Source organism: Sycon ciliatum, chromosome 1 (genome assembly GCF_964019385.1).
Source record: "Sycon ciliatum chromosome 1, ocSycCili1.1, whole genome shotgun sequence".
NCBI classification, from domain to species: domain Eukaryota; kingdom Metazoa; phylum Porifera; class Calcarea; order Leucosolenida; family Sycettidae; genus Sycon; species Sycon ciliatum.
The window spans coordinates 7,733,910-7,753,494 of NC_088643.1; the positions used below are offsets into that span (position 1 = coordinate 7,733,910).

A 19,585-nucleotide genomic window follows, 5' to 3' on the forward strand; every position below is an offset into this window, starting at 1 on the left:
AAAGAGGACAACATGAAAAGACAACATGAAAAGGCGTCAGATGCCGCTTCTTTACGGATGGAGAGGAAAATTCAGATCCACCAATTACAGGATATGGGCAAAGATGAAAACCCAATTTCTGCTTTAACCCTTTATGTACCAGCCATCTAATGTATGTAAAGGGCTATCGCAGCCAAAGAAGCAACCATGGTATCAAATCTAGACAACTTTTGTATATGCAAGTTGTGTTTTCCTGACTCCATATGTATCACTGCACCCAGGTAAGCATGGATATTGGTACAGCATGCAGTAGTATATGAAGGCCATAGGTGGAATACCAAAGATACGTGCCAATTGTGCATATTTCTGACCAACCAGGGTATCACAAACAAATAGACTGAGAATTAGTTTGTGCTCGTGTACTGGGAACATAGGGACAAAACAACCTCATAAGCGTTGTCTCAGTGCATGAAGAGTAACAACATACCAGGGAAATGGTCATATTTTCACACATTTGAGGTAAAACAATTGGTTCAAAATTGCAAATTTTGAATTCTTGTCTCAGATTCGAAATCTATATTTTTCTTCATCTACTCACATCCAGCGTCAGGTAAGTGAAAGAGAAGACAAGAAGCAGTCGCTGGCTGGTGAATTACGCCTGCCTTGACGATTTTAGGCCATCGCTGCCCTCCCTCTCGCTCCTGTTTTGAGAGCGAATACTACGATGGGATCAGCGATACAAATTTTCAATTTCGAGTCGCATTCCGCGATGATATTGCCACAGCCGATCTCTCCAATCGTCCACCACGTCTAGAAGACGTCGACATGACCTAGAACAAGCTACATCTTCGCTACAAGCAGAGAAACTGAGCGAGAACACGATCGAAACAGCGACAATTGTTTGCGCTGAAAAGCATACTTTTGAACGCGTTCGTTCTCCATACTTTCAAATGGCAACCTACCCATATCATACATCAAAATTTTCAGTGGGATCTCAGCTGTCAAGCGCAAAAAACCGCGGGTCGATCGGAGCTACGGCGGCGGGGAACGGCGCGCTTGATTGGAGTGCAGCGAACCGTACCATATGGTACGGTTCGAGATGGGGCTGGTACACAAAGGGTTAATTAATGTTGCCCTGTTTTCCACACCTCGTGTTCCCAACTCACTGTGGTGTACAGCACAGTTGAAGCAATCCTCTTCAAGTCAGGACTTGATCATGATACATATACCTGTCATTGCACAATCATGGTCTGAGAACTCACTCACCGGGCCGGCCTGACTCATTATGTTCGAAATGGTGCAGTACATTTCACTGAACTTTACCTAGGACTGCCGGATTCAACGGTTCTATACTTCATTGTAGAGCAATGCATGAGTAGAACTTACAGTGGTGAAGTGGATAGGAAAACACCACAGCGGCTTCCATCAGCAGCGTGATGCTCAGCATGGCCTGATACATTCAACAGGAAAGAACAGAACACATAATTTAAAAACTATCCATGTCTCTGTGCAGAAAAATTTGATTATAGGAATGGGTATAAATTATAAACTCATTTCATAAAAGGTAAGCATAACACACACCCAACTTGTCATGTATTCATTATTCACAGAGACAATTACTCTTTTTTCGTACAGAATCTCCTGCAAACTGAAGTTCTCTTTGAGACCTGAGCAAGCTCATAGATCAAATGAGCCTCTAAATTCAAAAAGGTGGCTTATGTCATTTTTGAGCATTTTGAGTGATCTATACCCTGGCATTGCTGTATCCCAGCAGATCATTCTGTAAAAACACCTAGGTCTAACATCGTTATCTTTCACAGAGTTATGGGTGTTTCAAAAAGTGAGTTATACATCACTTTATGCGGAAAACACACAACTTTAAAATGCATTTTTCTCAGTACTGCGTGAAACGACATAAGCCCGGATGTTCCCAAGTTGTACTTATTGTAGTGTTGAGATACCCAATTCAAATAAACCAATACAATACAATACAAGAATAGAAAAAGCCCTCTTTTCGGATCTAGAGGCTCAAGTTGTGTTGCAAGACAGTGTGAAGTAGACATTTGCACACAAGTAAACTAACACTAGCATACAGGGAGCACACATGGTGTATTGAGCACATTCAACTTTACCAGCATCATCTTGCCGAGCAGCAGTGGACTGACTGGCTTGATCAGAGTGTGACTGGCTGTTCGAAGGAACGCTCTCCACCGAGTCTGATTGAACAGTAGAGGAAGTGAATTTAAAAAATATCCATGTCTCGGTGCAGAAATATTCGATTTTAGGAATGTGTATTAAATCCTAAAGGTCAGCATAACACACATATCTAACCAGTCATGTGTTCATTATCCACAGGGGAAATAATTCTTTTTTTCGTATAGAATCCCATGCAAACTGAAGTTCTCTTTGAGACCTGAGCAAGCCCATAGATCAAGTTGTGTTGCAAGATAGTGTGAAGTAGACATTTGCACACAAGTAAGTAAACTAACACTAGCATACAAGGAGCACACATGGTGTATTGAGCACATTCAACTTTATATTAGCAACGAGGAGATAATAGCTTTCCCTGATAAGTGTGTCATTAAAATTGATTACGAAATTTTGCATTCAGATTCATCATATTATTTTCTTTTGTTTCGTAACGTCCGCCTTACTAATACAATTCTTGACTTGTTTTATCGGTTGAACGCGCATTATCGACATCAAGGTTTTAAGTTGTGCATTCACCTCGTAATGCATGCTGCCAGAACCCTCTGGTTGACTTTGCTATGAATGAAGCCACAGTTTTCACATCTGACAATATGAAGATTGCTTCAACACTTCTACACCTAGGTATCTGACAATAGCGAGATTGCTTCAACACTTCTACACCTAGGTGCCTAGCGTGGTATTTGCATTCACGGTGCTTGCAATGCTTTTCTTTTCTCCAGCAAATTTTCAAGACAGGATGATACAGTTTGTTTTACATCACCAGGCATACACATATGGGATAGGTATGCAATGAGATTGGTGATCTGTCTACTCATGATTAGTCACACGCGTTTAATCAACACACTTCTGATAAGTCACACACCATTGGCATTGACTCATGCACTCAGCGTAAGTCAAGCACTTTCGAAAGAAGGACATTAAATTTCTGGACAGGCAAGCGCAGCGAGGTGGGCAATGAAATATTCCTCGGGCAATATGTTTCGGTTGCAAGTATGGCATGTGATGTGTTCTTTATCGTTGTTTCTATTCCTGGCTTACTCAATCAGGTTTGAGTCTCATCAGGGTCCTTGCCCTCTCAACCTTCATTTCTGTGCAAATCAATCTTGCTTTTTCAAACTTTTGCTATGATGTGCTTTGCCTGCTTCCATGATGCCATACAATCACCATTGGGGACATGCACCTGGTTTTCCCCTCACTACTACCTGCTTTGGCGCGAGGATTTTCACCAGCTGGCGCGGTCCAGGAAATTAATCTGACCGTCCCACGTACTTCAATTAGCAGCGCTGTTCTACATTGTGACCCGTCCTTGTAATCCTCGTGCATACTGTCTTCTTTCCATTTAAGTCATTCTGTTCTCAATCAGTATTTCTAGCCTTATCTCGTTATCCGGTTCACATCTATCTGCGGTCAACTGTCCTTCAATTAGTGTGCTGTTCCTATTTATGAATACGTCTGTCTGTAAAACAGAGATGTTCCAAGCTGTCCAAGAGAGTGCTCAATACCGAGAGGTAGAGCGGATTCAGACAATAAGAGGACAAAGAAAGTGTTTTAACTCTGAGTTTCACGCACTAAGCGATCATCAGAAACAGTTACTATTGTCTGTATGTCTGTCTATATGTAATATGTATTATTAATAGACTTATACCTCTCCATATTCACCCTATCATCCCTACAGCTCAACAAACGAGTCATGTTGGTCATACATGTACTTGGTCCGCCCAGTTAAAATTGGCGCTTATCTTCACACTTGTCTCAGGAAAGAAATACGAATATTTGAAGCAAGCCACGATCACAAAGCACTATATACATGATTATTTACATGTCAGTAAGCAACTCAGTCGAAAATTCAAGCAAGTTACACATCCTCCTCGCCACTATCGTCGCTGGAGGAAGAGCTCAAAACGTACGATCCGGACAGCTGCTGCACGGGTCGTTTCATAGCTTGTTCCACTTCTCCTCGTCTCGAATCACGCTCAAAGGCAGTGCGTGCCTGTCACCTTCCCATCAGAAGCTGAGTGAGACTGCCCGCATGTTGACTGTAAGTGTTATCCCCGTTCGTCGCAATAAGGCGACTTTGTTTGAGACAAAAAGGCAACGCCATATCAGTGTCCTTTTTTCAAATCGCCTCTTGCGCTTGTCGTACTTGCTGATCAGCACCCGTGCCCACGCGAGCCGCTGGTGCTTGTAGATCTACATGCAGCGCAGTGATAGCTTCCGCTTGATGTAGCACCTGTGCGTACTGCACCTACAACGCCGTGCACCAGGCTTTTCGGCTAGTTTCCTGAAAGTCCTTTGCACGAGTGTTTCTCTCAGGACTTGGTGTTTCCTTTGATTAGCTCCTTTGCCCTGTCCTCTGTGAGCTTCAAAGTGTGTCCGCCGGATTGGTCTCACTTACTGGATACATCGACATGAGCTGCAGTTTCTTCGTCAGCGATTTGCTGGTGATAGCCCTTCACTAGGCGCTGTACTGTGCAAGCACTAAAATTCAAGCTCGCGAAGCGCTTTTTCAGCTTTTCTATACCTCCCCGGGACAAACAATTCTTGCCATCAGACAGCTGGAAGTAGACAGAAACTGTATTCTCCATCGCTCTGAAATGCGAACATCCTGACCTATTTTATGGACTCGAGCGGAGGTTGCAGTGTTTTCTTGCGCTGACGGAAGTGTTCGTCGGCGGCAGCTCCGTCAAAAAGACTCAAACGAACCGATCGCAACTTCTGTGATGGTTTGTGCTGCCATGTCGTCGGATGCAATGGTCAATGGTCATGTTCGGATGGTGAATCGGTGGTTCCATGCCGTGTGGCACAGGCAGAACACCAAAAAACCAAGTGAGAAGATAAGCGCCAATTTTAACTGGGCGGACCAAGTACATGTACGCAGAACTAACGTAAGTCGTTGTTACTTCACTGCCGACTGGCATGTTCTTGCATGAATCGGAGAGCGATGACCGTGTTCTTGACAGAATCTTGTTCAAGTTTGTTAGGACAGATCGTGGACACGTACTGGTGCATGTGGCACGGGACGCGACAACCTTGGAGAACACGCTCGAGCCAATCACCTTCGAGAACACACTCGAGCCAATCACCTTGGAGAACACGCTCATGCTTTACGGGATCAATCATCGTCCCCGTTTTGATGAGAAGATTTGACCAATCTGTGAGCATCATTTTCGGGAGTCGGTTAATAGACAGCAATCTAAGCAATTCTGCCCTCCCATATTTTCTTTTCAGGCAGCGCTCCGGAGCTGTTGTGTGCCCTGGAAAATTTCTACGCCAACGTCTGTAAACAGAACATTTCTGAGTACAAACGAAATTCCTTGCTTGACGCTCGATTCGCAATCCATCGACATGTCGAGTGTCCAAAACCTTGTTTGCTTGCTGGCTGGTAACTTTTCACCACCTGGTCACATGCGGATTCAGCACCCAGCGGCAAGCAAGGAATTTCTCTTGTACTCAGAAAAGTCCTGTTTGCGGAAGTTAGCTTAGAAACTTTCTACGGCACTCGCCAGTTCCGGTGCGCTGACTGAAGAGAAATCAAGCGCAGCACCAAGTACTGCACTCTTTATAGTTAGTATCAAAAAGTGGTGAATATAAGTGGTGAATATCTAGCAATATCCACCACTTCTGTAGATGGCCAATTGCATGTGGGTGATTATTGAATGAGGTATAAGCCAGTGTATGTAGAGCAAAAAGTATGTATTTTTGCGTATGAATATAGCATACAGACAGACTAAGACAACAATAGTAACAGCACACAAATTGAAGGGCAGTTGAGCCCAGATAGATGAGAACAGGATAAAGAGAGAAGTCCTATGTTAAAAGGAATAACGCACCTGTTTGTTCAGAGCGCTCCGCTCTATCTGCGTCAACTTTGTTCAACAATGGTTGAAGGTCACACACAAAACTATCCAGGTCAAACTCATTGGGATCGTCTGTTGCAAAAGCAGCAAAATACAGAAGGCACAGATGACACATGAACATACAACTACACACAACTACATGTCCAGAAACAAATAAAAATGGAATTGCACAACATCGATAATACATGGAAAGGAATTTGAGTGGACACACCCATTCCAAGAGTGCTGCACACAAATTGAAGGGCAGTTGAGCCCAGATAGATGAGAACAGGATAAAGAGAGAAGTCCTATTTTAAAAGGAATAACGCACCTGTTTGTTCAGAGAGCTTCGCTTCATCTTCCTCATGCATGTTTGCAATGCGTTCGTCCGTTGACCACATGCCATGGCTGAAGACACACACACACACGCACACACACACACACACACACACACGCACACCCACACACACCCATACACACACACACACACACACACACACACACATATGCACCCCCCACACACACACACACACATGTACACACACACACACACACACACACACACACATGTACACACCTCAGAACTCAGACATGCCCATCACGGAAGCGATGATAGCGAACATCTACGTTAGACATAGCAACTTGTGCTGGGATTTCATCATTCAACAGCTTGCAAGGCTGATGAATTGACTGCCACTACTTCTTAGCCCGGTATCCATCACACAGCTGTTTAGAAGTGACTTTTTCTGGCCAGTGAATCCCTATTTTTCATTTTTCCATTTTTTCTACACACACCACACCACATACTCCGGCATACACTGACTGTAGGTAACCACCCAGGAGAATGAAAGAAAAGTCAGGAAGAGTCCGAGAAAGAGAAGAACGACGTGTGAGACCATAATCGTCGGGAATTGAACCCGCAACCTCTCGATTGGAAATCGACTGCACATACCACTGCACTGTATGGGACACACACACACACACACACACACACACACACACACACACACACACACACATACATACAAACGTTCAAAACAAAAAAACATGCAATATACTGACCATATGTCATATGATGACATAAATCAATACATGCGCACACATGTAGATGCCCATATTCCTGGCCGCACTCCTGCGCGCATTCCTGCTCACACTCTTGACAATGCCCAAACACCTGCCCACACTCCTGTCCGCACACTTTGCCCACACTTCTCTGCCCACAGTCCCCTGCCCACACTTCTCTGCCCACAGTCCCCGCCCACACTTCTCTGCGCGCATTCCTGATCACACTCCTGCCCACACACCTGCCAGCATTTCTGAACATGCTCATACTCCTCCCCTCAATTCTCTACTCGCATTCTTGATCACACTCCTGCCCACACTCCTGCCGGCACTCCTCCCCCCCCCCACACACACACACTCCTGAGTCCTGTCCGCACTCCTGCACACTTGCCCGCACTCCTACCCACAATCCTGATCACACCCCTGATCACACTTCTGCCTGCCCTCCTCAGTCCTGCCTGCACTACTGCCCACACTCCTCAATCCTGCCTACACGTCTGAATGCACTACTGCCTACACTACTGCCTACACTACTGCCTACACTACTGCCTACACTACTGCCTGTACAGGCCCGTAGCAGCCCCATTTTGGTTGGTCCGGCAAGATCCGACCTCGATGCCTCCCCCCCCCCCCCCAAGCCCACACTCACACATATGCCGGTCCATGTACAAAATCATCACGGTACATAATTGTGCGTGTATGTGTAATCGTGACCATGCAGAGTGACATATGGCGAGAAAAGGAAGAAGGATCTTCTGCATGAGTCAGGAAAAAGGGCATCAGCATGTTGTGTCCGTCCAAACAGAACTTATTGAAGCCTATGAAGGCATAGCAACAGTATCTAAATGCATGTGATACAAGTACTAAATGGATCTTTGGAGGAGGAGAAAGGACATTGCAATAGAATATCTTTGGTACAAAGCGGATCTAGAATTGGGGGGAAGAAAAGAATCCATGCATTTCAGGAAGTACAGAGTAGGAACATTCAGACATGACTGTCCAGTACTCCAAGGCATATACATGTACATGTCACGATCATGTCAACTTGCAAAGAAGTGCAGGAAGTGGGCACAGGAAGTGGGCACATCCACAACTTACTTGGCACAAGCCAGTGGTGAAATATTATCGTCAGAAATGATCAGATGTAGTACATACAGTGCTGCCAAATAATTTTCGCCCAAAATCGGACACCCTTCACCACCAAGGCTGGCCACATGGTGCGAATTTTTCTCCTCGGCAAATTTTTTACAGATAATTCAAAATATCGCCTAAAACACCATGAAAAATCGCTCCGTTGCCATGGTAACCCCAGAGTTGTCATGAATTTTGTAATGATGAGTGTGGTCGCACACGGACTCTGTACAGACTGTCAGTGTACATGCCATCCAGCCTGATCCAGGCATGTTACTTTGCACTTCCACAGCCAAGCGCTAGTCATTTTAGAAGCAAATGTACAGTGATGTGTGCCTTCAGTTGCGCTGAAAAGTGAAAGTACAGGACTTCTGCATAGGAAAGTAATGATCTCCGACATTTTGGCTGCTTTTCGGACGTTTCCCTTTTCGGACCGGTTTTCGGAAGAGCCTTCAAAAATCGGACGGTTTGGCAGCACTGTACATAGTCAGTAGCAGTTCACAATGCACTGAAAAAGCATGTGACTTACATGTTACAAGATACCGTCACACGTATACCAGTAATTTATAGCAAGTCTGTGCATGTAGATCTACGTGGGTGTTGTCCTGTGCTGTGACCTCCTGCCATTCCTCCTGCCATGGTACATGTACATGACATCAAGAGTATGTAACCCCCACCCTCCCGGTTTATACACTTGATACCATGTACTACCTCTACTTATTGCACACATCATCATGGGTGGACATCCTGAGCTGCGCACATATATGTGTGAGCTCCCGCTTTTTTTTTTTTTTTTTGCCGAACATTGGTCCGGCAGCTGCCGGACCTGCCGGACCGCCTGCTACGGCCCTGCTGTACTACTGCCTACACTACTGCCTACACTACTGCCTGCACTACTGCCTACCCTACTGCCTACACTACTGCCTACACTACTGCCTGCACTACTGCCTACACTACTGCCTACACTACTGCCTACACTACTGCCTACACTACTGCCTACACTACTGCCTGCACTACTGCCTACACTACTGCTTACACTACTGCCTGCACTACTGCCTACACTACTGCCTACACTACTGCCCGCAGTTCTCTTCACACATTTTACCCGACACTAGGCTTTAGGCTGTACACCCGTTCATGCACTCACCACAATATGCTGAAGTGTTTATTTCCAAAACATGTCATTAAGCGAGCAGTGTAGGGAAATTATTGCCACTGCCTACTGACCAGCACTTTGGCTGATTGGTTGTGGGCTTGCCTGCGAATCGCAAGGTTCTGAGTTCAAGACCAGTGCTGACACCAGTGAGAGTGTACTCTGCTAACAAATGCTGTGATGCAAACGTGAAGCACTTTACATGCAGTTAACTGCTCTGACAACCACGGTCAACTGGCTACTCACTACACTGTATTCGTAGTGGGGGTAACATAGATGCAGCTAACGAGGCTCACACCTTGTCAGGCATTGCTTTTGATACTTACTAAGTCACCCTCACCGTCACGTGCTGCATCTGCTACCCTGATATCTCAGGCATGGTGGTGGCCTTGTACAAGCGAAACTTCCTAAACTGGTTGTGTTTCTCAACACAATAAATAGCCGGTTGTGTTGCGCATCTGCGATCTTTACTTTCTTGTGATTATGTACTTCAAATAGGGAAATGTGTTTTAAAAAAGATCTGGGAACTACACAGCTCAATAAGACCTTTCTGGTTTCTAGGGATGACGCCGCCACATGAAAATACCACATGAAAAGACCACATGAAAATACAACATGAAAGGTGTCAGATGCCGCTTCTTTACGGATGGAGAGGAAAACTCAGATTCACCAATTACAGATTATGGGCAAAGGTGAAAACCCAATTTCTGCTTTAATGTTGACCTGTTTTCCACACCTCGTGTTCCCAACTCACTGTGGTGTACAGCACAGTTGAAGCAATCCTCTTCAAGTCAGGACTTGATCATGATACATATACCTGTTATTGCACAATCATGGTCTGAGAACTCACTCACCGGGCCGGCCTGACTCATTATGTTCGAAATGGTGCAGTACATTTCACTGAACTTTACCTAGGACTGCCGGATTCAACGGTTCTATACTTCATTGTAGAGCAATGCATGAGTTTCACTGAACTTTACCTAGGACTGATTCAATGGTTGAACCGTTCTATACTTCATTGTTGAGCAATTCGTGAGTAGAACTTACAGTGGTGAAGTGCGTAGGAAAATCCCACCGCTTCCATGAACAGCATGATGCTCAGCATGGCCTGATACATTCAACAGGAATGAACAGAAAGCATAATTTAAAAACTATCCATGTCTCTGTCACAAATATTTGATTATAGGAATGGGTATCAAATCATAAAGGTTAGCATAACACACATACCCAACCAGTCATGTGTTCATTATCGACAGAGAAAAATATTCTTTTTTTCGTATAGAATCCCATGCAAACAGAAGTTTTCTTTGTGACCTGAGCAAGCCCATAGATCAAGTTGTGTTGCAAGATAGTGTGAAGTACACATTTGCACGCAAGTATTCTAGCACTAGGATACAAGGAGCACACATGGTGTATTTAGCACATTCAGCTTTACCAGCATCATCTTGGCGAGCAGCAGTGGACTGACTGGCGTGATCAGAGTGTGTCTGGCTGCTCGAAGGAACACTGTCTACAGAGTCTGATTGAACAGTGGATGCAGCAGAGTCTGATTGAACAGTGGATGCAGTAGCTCCGGTGGAGACCGGCTGGACGGCTTGCACCCGACGCTTCCGGAATATGTCCGGGAAATCGGTGGCCAGCTGCATTGCGGAGAGTAACAAATATTACAAAAAAGCGACAAACATTGCCCTGACATCAACATCAGCTAGTGTCCATATCATCCATACCACTGAGAATCAAATCAACGAGAGGCACACGGCCAGAACACGACCGAGAATGCATTGTGAAATGTGTAATGGTAAGTGATAGATATTTTGTTAGTAAAATTGTAAAACAACTTGCATACTTCAACAGAGACACAGTCAGACAGAGACTGAGACGGGGGGGGGGATACAGAGAGACCGAGAGAGAGAGAGAGAGAGAGAGAGAGAGAGAGAGAGAGAGAGAGAGAGAGAGAGAGAGAGAGAGAGAGAGAGAGAGAGAGAGAGAGAGAGAGAGAGAGAGAGAGAGAGAGAGAGAGAGAGAGAGAGAGAGAGAGAGAGAGAGAGAGAGAGAGAGAGAGAGAGAGAGAGAGAGAGAGAGAGAGAGAGAGAGAGAGAGAGAGAGAGAGAGAGGAGAGGGAGGGAGGGAGGGAGGGAGGGAGGGAGGGAGGGAGGGAGAGAGAGAGAGAGACCGAGAGAGAGAGAGAGAGAGAGAGAGAGAGAGAGAGAGACTGAGGGAGACTGAGAGAGAGACTGAGAGAGAGGGGCGTACGCAACAGGCGATCACACTCACCAGTTCTTCATGCTGCCGTAGCACCTTGCAGATCTTTGCAAAGCGCTGGGCGTTCGGTGATTTCATTAGCAGCTGGTGAAGCTTGGTCGAGGTGTGATGGTAGCCGGTAATTGCCCAGCTGTGGACCAATGCTGCTGCACATGATGAAGCTGATGATGTAAGGCCCAGGCAGGTGGCTAGTGCAGGCAGGTCGGACTCACCAAGGCTTTTTCGGACGGACTCAAAGGACTGTGCAGAGAGCAGTGAAGCATGGTTGACCGGCCATTCGAGAAGAAGCGGGGCACGATCAACGTAACGGTGGCTAGTGGAGAGAATACACTGTGTTGCTACGGAGGATCGGACTTGCTCTGCATCGTACACAGCAAAATCAAACTTGTCGCTTGGCTTGTGGAGGTGCTGACGAATGGAAGCAGAGCTGAGGATGCTCGTGGAGTAATTAGTGCCCGGACTATACTTCGCTGCTAGCTCAACAAACACCTTGCGCAACAGAGCCAGCAGACAATAGCCATCTAGCGTATCTTTAACAGGCGCATGGACAACAGCGACAGCTTGGCGCAGGCTGTGCGTGACGGAGATGCAACCACTTGCTGTGGAATGGACTGGAGTCACTACCACCAGATTCTTCCAGAGCTCAGCAGGAATGCCGTGAAGCTCGCGGAAATAGGCGTACAGCTCTGTCTGTAGCCTGATAACTAGAGCAGTGGAGAAGCAGTGCTGAGTCGTGAAAGAGACTCCTGCGCACGCCGACCGAGGTGATGAATCTTTTTTGGCCAGTGGGCCGAGGCAGTTGTCAGCGGTCGGAAGACGGCCGGGTGCCAGGATCCTTCCTTTCTCCTGCAGCAACATACCTAGCTTGATTACCATCAGCAGCAGCAGAGGGCCCTGACCTTCTGCTCCCTCGCAGCGGTTAAGCTTGGCCAGGACTTCCTGGACCTTTGCAACACCATCTCTGAAGTGGAGCATATCTTCATCGTCTAACCCAGGTTGTGCGAAAATGAGACCAATGACCGTGGAGAGCAACCAGTTGGGTCGGTTGACAATGATGTCGTGCAGCCCAGGTGATGAGAAAGAAACAATCTAGAAACAAAAACACGACATGCAAACCCATACACACAGCAACACACATAGTTGTAAGCCGACCCACGATATATGCCCAAACATGGATGCACACACATTCCACACGCATGCGCAGACAGGATATTAAAAAGGCCAAATACCTCCAAAATAATACAAAACAAAGCAAGTCAACCAGCCAATCCTCGACGCGTCATGACAGCACACTTCGCCTGACCCCACATTGAGTGGCAATGAGAAACTGTTAAATGAACCCTCCTTAGTTTTAAAGAAATGAATGTAAGGGAAACGGGTACAGATGCCCTGGCTTGAGTTGCGCGGAAATCAATGTTTTTTCCTCTCATGGACACAAATACAACCCTCTGGTGCCAGCCAAAGCAGGACTATGCAGCACATCCTCATAGAAACTCACTGTTGAAGATCAATCCATCAAAGGTGCAAAGCACAATGCACCCGTTGTCAATCATTTCTTTATCAGCCTAAAGCCAGCAATCTGTAGGTGATGTCCCCTGTCAAGCCCCAGCTAGCCATATTGTGCACAGCAACACACTAAACCTGTCCCACAATTTTCACTTCACCTTGAAGTTTCCAGCAGCCTTACACCTACTAGTATCGGTGTATAGCTGGTCTACCACTGAATAATAGATCATAAACTACAGCTAATGGCAGAATGGGCATCGCAATGTTCTAGATAAGGGCTTTAAAAGAAGTAGGGACAAATCAAACCGGTTGCATCTTTCCCTCAAACCAACGAATACGAAGAAATCCAGTTTAGGGGTCGTTGAAAAAGTTTTCTTGTTGTCCCTGAGACGAGCATCATTCGTTGGAGGGGTGGGGGGGGGGGGGGGGGCAATAATCGCGAGTCGACCGACACTACAGTCAATTCATCGGAAACTGTCCCGCTGGTTTTTGAAAGTTCGATCTGGACCGAATCGAGGTTCAAAAACCCACTTAAAATCTCAAGAATCTCATTCTGGGTTTGGGATTTGCTTCTCCACATATTTTGCCATGCCATACCTGTCCAATTTTGTAAACCTGGCTGAATTTCTATTTCCCTGTTCTTGGGCTTTTATGCCCTCAAATGTGGCAAGGAGTAATTGCACGGGTCACACCATGCCGGATGTACTGTTGTTTTCACGATATCTACAACTATGTGAGAGAGACACCAAAAAGGTAGGGTGCCAGTTTTCAATAAATCGGGAAAAAATCACAAGTCGACCGATACTATACATATGTACATGACTACATTATATATGCATGCGATTTTCGTTGTCCAGCATAGCAAGCTGCGTTCGTTTCATAGGGAGTGGAGGGGTCCGAGTAAGAAATGAGCGATGTTTGTTTCAAGGACGATAAAGCACTTTTGCGACGACCCGTTAGAGATGTACATGACATACATGACATACATCATAACATCAAAAAGTATTCTTTCTAGACCAAAGAGTGGTATATTTGATAACATTTAATAACGATAGAAATATTTCCGATACTTCTCCAGACGTTTCGTTGTTCTGAACGACATCGTCAGTGGATAAAGAATGCATCCACTGACGATGTTGTTCAGAACAACGAAACGTCTGGAGAAGTATCGTAAATATTTCTATCGTTATTAAATGTTATCAAATATACCACTCTTTGGTCAAGAAAGAATACTTTTTTGATATCACAATGAGCGTGAATAATCAACGGCTTGTCCACCAACTCTTATACATCATAACATGAAATACATCTACTGCAAGTAAATTGAAATTACTCTATCTGCAGATTATGTACATACCAGGCCATACGCATTGAGGATCTTGCGATATCGACGGATTTGTTCGGCGTTGATGCTGTCTTCATCGTCATTATACTCTACGTGGCTAGCAGCACAAAGCTGTCGCGAGAACTCCCGACTTGTTGAGAATGGCTCTCGGATGTTGTCATGCAGTTGTGGCAGTATTTTCTCTGCCTGCCCGAGCACTTTGGGTTGCTGGCGAGATTTCTGAACATGCACATCAACACATTGGGTAAAGTACTCTCTGTTCACAAACGTGATTAACCATTTTATCGTTAATGACGCATGTATACGTCACTGAGAACGAACCCAATCCACTAATGACGTACTTCCTCCGTAAGCAAAACTTCATTGCATATTTACAGTTCAGTCTAAAGCATTCTATGGCTACAAACACACTTTGAAAAGTGGAAAACACAGCAGCATATGAGAGATTAGTTATTTACAGATGTCACACAGATCGTTTCAAAGCAGTCCAGCTTCACTCTTCGTCTGAATCTGATGACGACTCATTCCATGATGACATCGAGTCTGCATCCTCGCTGACATTCGTTTTTTGTTCCGCAGCCTTTACAAGTTGCCAAGAGACTAATTAATCATGGAGATCGCCAGTTCTTTGCCAGAACTGTGAGCTTGACGCCCTCCACAGTGGCACTCGTAGTTGTTGTCTCTGCCACTCTCCAGAATGCCGTGATGGAAAGAGGCCTACAGACACAGCCAAACGCTCCTCATCTTGGCAACAGGGTATTCATGCCAACATGTTTCCACAGCTTGCAGAAGCTTCTTTCTGGTTTCCTTCGTCACAAGTGACCAGTCTGCCTGCAGGCTGTGGAAGAATACCAAGTCGTGGAAGTTGAGATTGGGACTTTGAGCCGGCTGAATGGCAACCCGAATGTCAAACTCTTTTGCTTTCCCCTGCGCTGCTAACACACCTGCATTGATTTTGGCTGTGTGTGGACGCGCACCATCGTGCTGGTACGGCATGCAGTGGCTGGCCGGCTTCTTCGCTCATCTTTTCAACTGTTTCTCATCTTCGCACTTCGGTGTCGGCTGGGCCTGGCTGGGGTTGTGTTCTGGTGCCAATTTTCGAAAGAACTCCACCCTTTTCGGAGGTTCAAAAGTCTGTCAGAACAATAGTCGACACTGCACCTACCCTATGCAGGGGATAAATCACTGAAATGTTTGTCTATTGCCCACAAAAGAGAACATGAAAAGAAGACAATAAACACAAAGTTTTGTGTAATGGGGGAAGTGTATTATCCTCCTGAAAAGGGAAGAGCTTTCATAAAAGTATGGTGAAATAGAATGTTGTTGCAGCTGCGAGTTTCCCGCATATGAGATCAAACAAAAGGCATTATGCCATGAACAATAGATGAACAATAAAACACCACTACAGTCAAACCTAGGTTAACGGACCTCTGCTATTAGTGACCACCTGATTTTTAGAGGCTGTTGTTCCATGCACCGACAGTTCTACATAGAAATTGTTCTGGGAACGTTGCGTGACCTGCGACCGACTATTAGTGTACCAAGTGCCATATCTGACCTGCATATACAGAGACCACAAGTGGCTGTCCTGACTGTCAAGCTTGACGGCAATAGGCTAGAAAACAATGAAGTTTGATCAGAAGCAAGCACATGCAGTCATTGGCATGACCATGGCAGCTGCGCTGCATGCACTCGAACGAGGTGTGAAAACTCGTAGGTGCTTCGCCTTCTGAATGAAAGTGTTCTATGTACAAAAACCTGTCAAGTTGTGTGTATAGAAGTATGTACACGATCCGGGATGCTGCGAATGTACGGGACCTTATTCTAAAGATCATCTGGCTTTAATGATTGCTCTTGTTTGAGATGGAACCTGAACGCGAATCACTCAAAAACAGAACATACCACCGTCGTCCGATTTCCCAATAGGAACCAAGAAACATGGCGTACTGTCCGCAAACTAGGCTCCCTCGTGGGTGATGCCGAAAATGCTACTCGGAGGCGTCAACTGGCCCCCGCCGCCTTCAGCTCACTCCTCAAGATCTGGAACCAGATATGCCAGATCAGGGAAGGTCTTCGGCTGAGGCTCTACAACGCCTACGTCATCCCTGTTCCTACCTACAACTGCAACACTTGGGGTCTACTGATGTCGGAGCTCGTGCGAATGGATTTGTTCCCCAGGACCCAGCTAAGGAGCATCATCGATATGCGATATCCAAAATAAAACCAGGAATGACACTCTTTACAAGTGGTGCAGAGCTGCGCCCATCAGCGAGATGATCACAAGGCAGCGCTACAGTCTAACTGGCCATATCTTTCGTGTGGCCCCAATTGCTCCTCATCAGCTGGCAGTGGATATAATATATCTCCGCTTGGCCAACGACCATGGCACTAAACGTTTCAGGCGTCGACCTAAGACAATTTTGGCAACGGTCTTGCAGACGGAATTGTCATCATGGCATGGACTTACCCTCCACCAGCCGCTAGATGCTGACACAGTCCACACAATGGCAGCGGATCGACAGGCATGGCTTGGAGCCAGCCCCACCTAACAGGACTGATTATTGTGATTCACGCGATTACGCCAGACATATAATATGTATATTCACGAGTCACAGAAAAACCACGCGTCTTGATTGTCGTAACTTAAAGTTTCATGCCATATAGCAATCTTCAGACAACTGATTACAGTGATGCACAGCTAGTATGGTATTTATCCACTAGCATAGGAAGGAATCTGTGAAGGTTTGAGGTCTGGTGGGTGCAAAAAGTCCTGGATGGAAAATGTGCCAAACTCACATGGTCCGTGAGTGAGAAAAGAAATATGATATGGCAGGAAGGCAAGCAAGGCTGTGTGAAAGGATGATAATGATAATGTGGCTTGCCTGTAATCACAATCGTGCAGATGCAAGATGCCACACACTTTGGTAAGCGCAATAAAAAATAAGTTGGAGGAGGGGAGATACTTGCTCTTCAATGCGCCAACAAAACAGGTGCAAGATGGAAATTTCCACGCGCTGTGATGGCTATAGGTGCTTAGAATGGGCGAGGAACATGAAAAGAAATGACCGTGATGACGCGACGTCAAGCGAGGCTATATGCAAGATACCACACCCATAATTAGAAGGGCTGCAGACGGGTGCAAATGGCTGTCGCGCGTCATGTAGCTGCAAGTCACGTGACTCCGTACCCACCAAGCAGGAACTTGGCAGAGTGCCTGCACTTTGATACGAGCTCCGTTCGCTTGTTGAGGGAGGTGCTGCGATCGGATATGCTGATGTGATATTTCTCTGCGATACATAGGTTGCAACGCTTGGTGACATTGGTGTACGCCTGTGCACGTTCCTTGATAGACCAGCCAATCTCATAGGCCTTGTTCTGGCGTTTTAGGCTCCAGACATACTTTGCCAGCTCCGTACTTGCTTCATACCGCTCGTGGCGCAGCGACGTCATATGATCATGTCACAACCTATGTATTGCAGTTATGGCAAGTTATATGCTATGGCAAGCTATGGCAAGTTGAGACTCAGATTGTTCCTGTAGTAGTTGGGACTTTGGGCACGTTTCCTATCAGTTGCCAGGATACCTTGACACCATCGGTATCACCAGCTACTGTTCTGTGTCTGAATTGCAAAAGAATGCTCTCTTTGGCTCAGCAGCTATACTGCATAAGGTCCTTGCTTTGTTATGTTCTGGGGTGGGTGGTGGAGTTCTTTCGGTCCTATTTTCCTCCAAACCTTCTCGTGTTTCCTATGACCGATATTTAGAAAACTGTTGCGTGTTTCTTTCTGTTGTTTACCTACCATCATTTTAATATCCATAATTATTATGATGCATGGCCCAACCTTTGGCTGCTGGATGCTAGCTCAGTGGGTGCCTATCTCTGGCCTTCGGCCGAGTGCTCATGGATAATTGGATAATTCAAAGGATGAGTCGGGGAAGTGAACTGCCTAAAAAGTGAAAAAATCCCAAGACCCCCAGGACCTTGCCCTGGTGGCTGAGTAGATCAGACTCACAGCCACGAGGTCTTGGACCAAAAATCGCTGATCCATATTTTCCCTCGTGTCAGGCCATGATCCAGGCACTATCCCTGCAGCTTGCCACTTTCTATGCAAACATTATTTTGTGAAGGTCATTCTTGGAACATCGTATAAGGTTGCTTTCCAGTTTGAATAGATCTTTCATAACCAAATCCACAATTCACGGGAGAGGTGCAAGTGCGGATCATCACAAATGATTATAAACTCTGTCTAATGCACTGGTGTGCATTGCAGTTCTATCTCTGTCTCTCTTTAACTCCCACTCTCACTCTCTGTCTCCCTAACTCTTTCTCTCCATCTTTCTCTTCGTCTCTTTTTGCCTCTCTTTCTTTCATTCTCTTCTCTCTTGCTCTTTTCTCTTTCCCTTTCTCGTTCTCATTATCTATCTCTTTATCCCTCTCCCTCTTTCTCTCCATCTTTCCATCTTTGCCTTTCTCTATCACACTTTATCTTTCCTGATCCCTTTACTATCCCCTAGTTTCTTCACTAGTGTTAATTGAAATCTGGTTTTCAGTTTTACTTACGCTCAGAATATCTCTGCAGACCTCAGAAAGTCTTACTCTCAGGTGGTCGAAGCTTGCGTCATTGACGGTGGCATTGATAGCAAAGCGTCCTCGAAAGTGGAGTTTATCACCAAACTCCTTCTCGACAATACTATAGCTTGTGGCAAGCTTTGCAGCAAGTTCTCTATGTTCCTCTCTCTTGATCTCGTCGAGAAAGGTCGCAATGATCATGACATTGAACGGCTGGTCTGTATTTGCAACAACAAGAGATGGGAAACGCAAACAAAAAATAATAATATATATATTTGTGGTGAGAAGATTTGAGGAAAGGTGATTTTAAGCAACACACTCTCCGCAATATCATAGTATGCAGCTAAAAAATTGGTCAAAAGAGTATTTTAAAGCAATTGTGCTAATGCTACTTCAAATGAATGGGCGACCGATAGTACGTACTAGGGTGTTATGAGCGGCCTCGAAGATATATCTCGTGAGTGAGGATGGAACCATGCCTGATCTCCATGTGTTCGGTCTCGGGCTGAGAACCTTGGTAATCTACTGGA

The 19,585-nt window shown here is 45.6% G+C and overlaps 1 protein-coding gene across 1 annotated transcript in view; it reads right to left on the reverse strand.

The window, feature by feature from the left end:
* LOC135807353 (uncharacterized) overlaps positions 1–19,585 on the reverse strand; it is a 53,432-nt gene that overhangs the window by 19,793 nt on the left and 14,054 nt on the right. The window contains exons 5-13 of the mRNA XM_065321238.1: positions 19,047–19,273; positions 14,498–14,704; positions 11,647–12,723; positions 10,808–11,012; positions 10,420–10,480; positions 6,358–6,434; positions 6,021–6,119; positions 2,112–2,195; positions 1,366–1,429 (exon numbers count right to left, since the gene is read on the reverse strand). Coding sequence (XP_065177310.1) covers positions 1,366–1,429; positions 2,112–2,195; positions 6,021–6,119; positions 6,358–6,434; positions 10,420–10,480; positions 10,808–11,012; positions 11,647–12,723; positions 14,498–14,704; positions 19,047–19,273 — 2,101 coding nt within the window. The remainder of the gene's footprint in view (positions 1–1,365; positions 1,430–2,111; positions 2,196–6,020; positions 6,120–6,357; positions 6,435–10,419; positions 10,481–10,807; positions 11,013–11,646; positions 12,724–14,497; positions 14,705–19,046; positions 19,274–19,585) is intronic.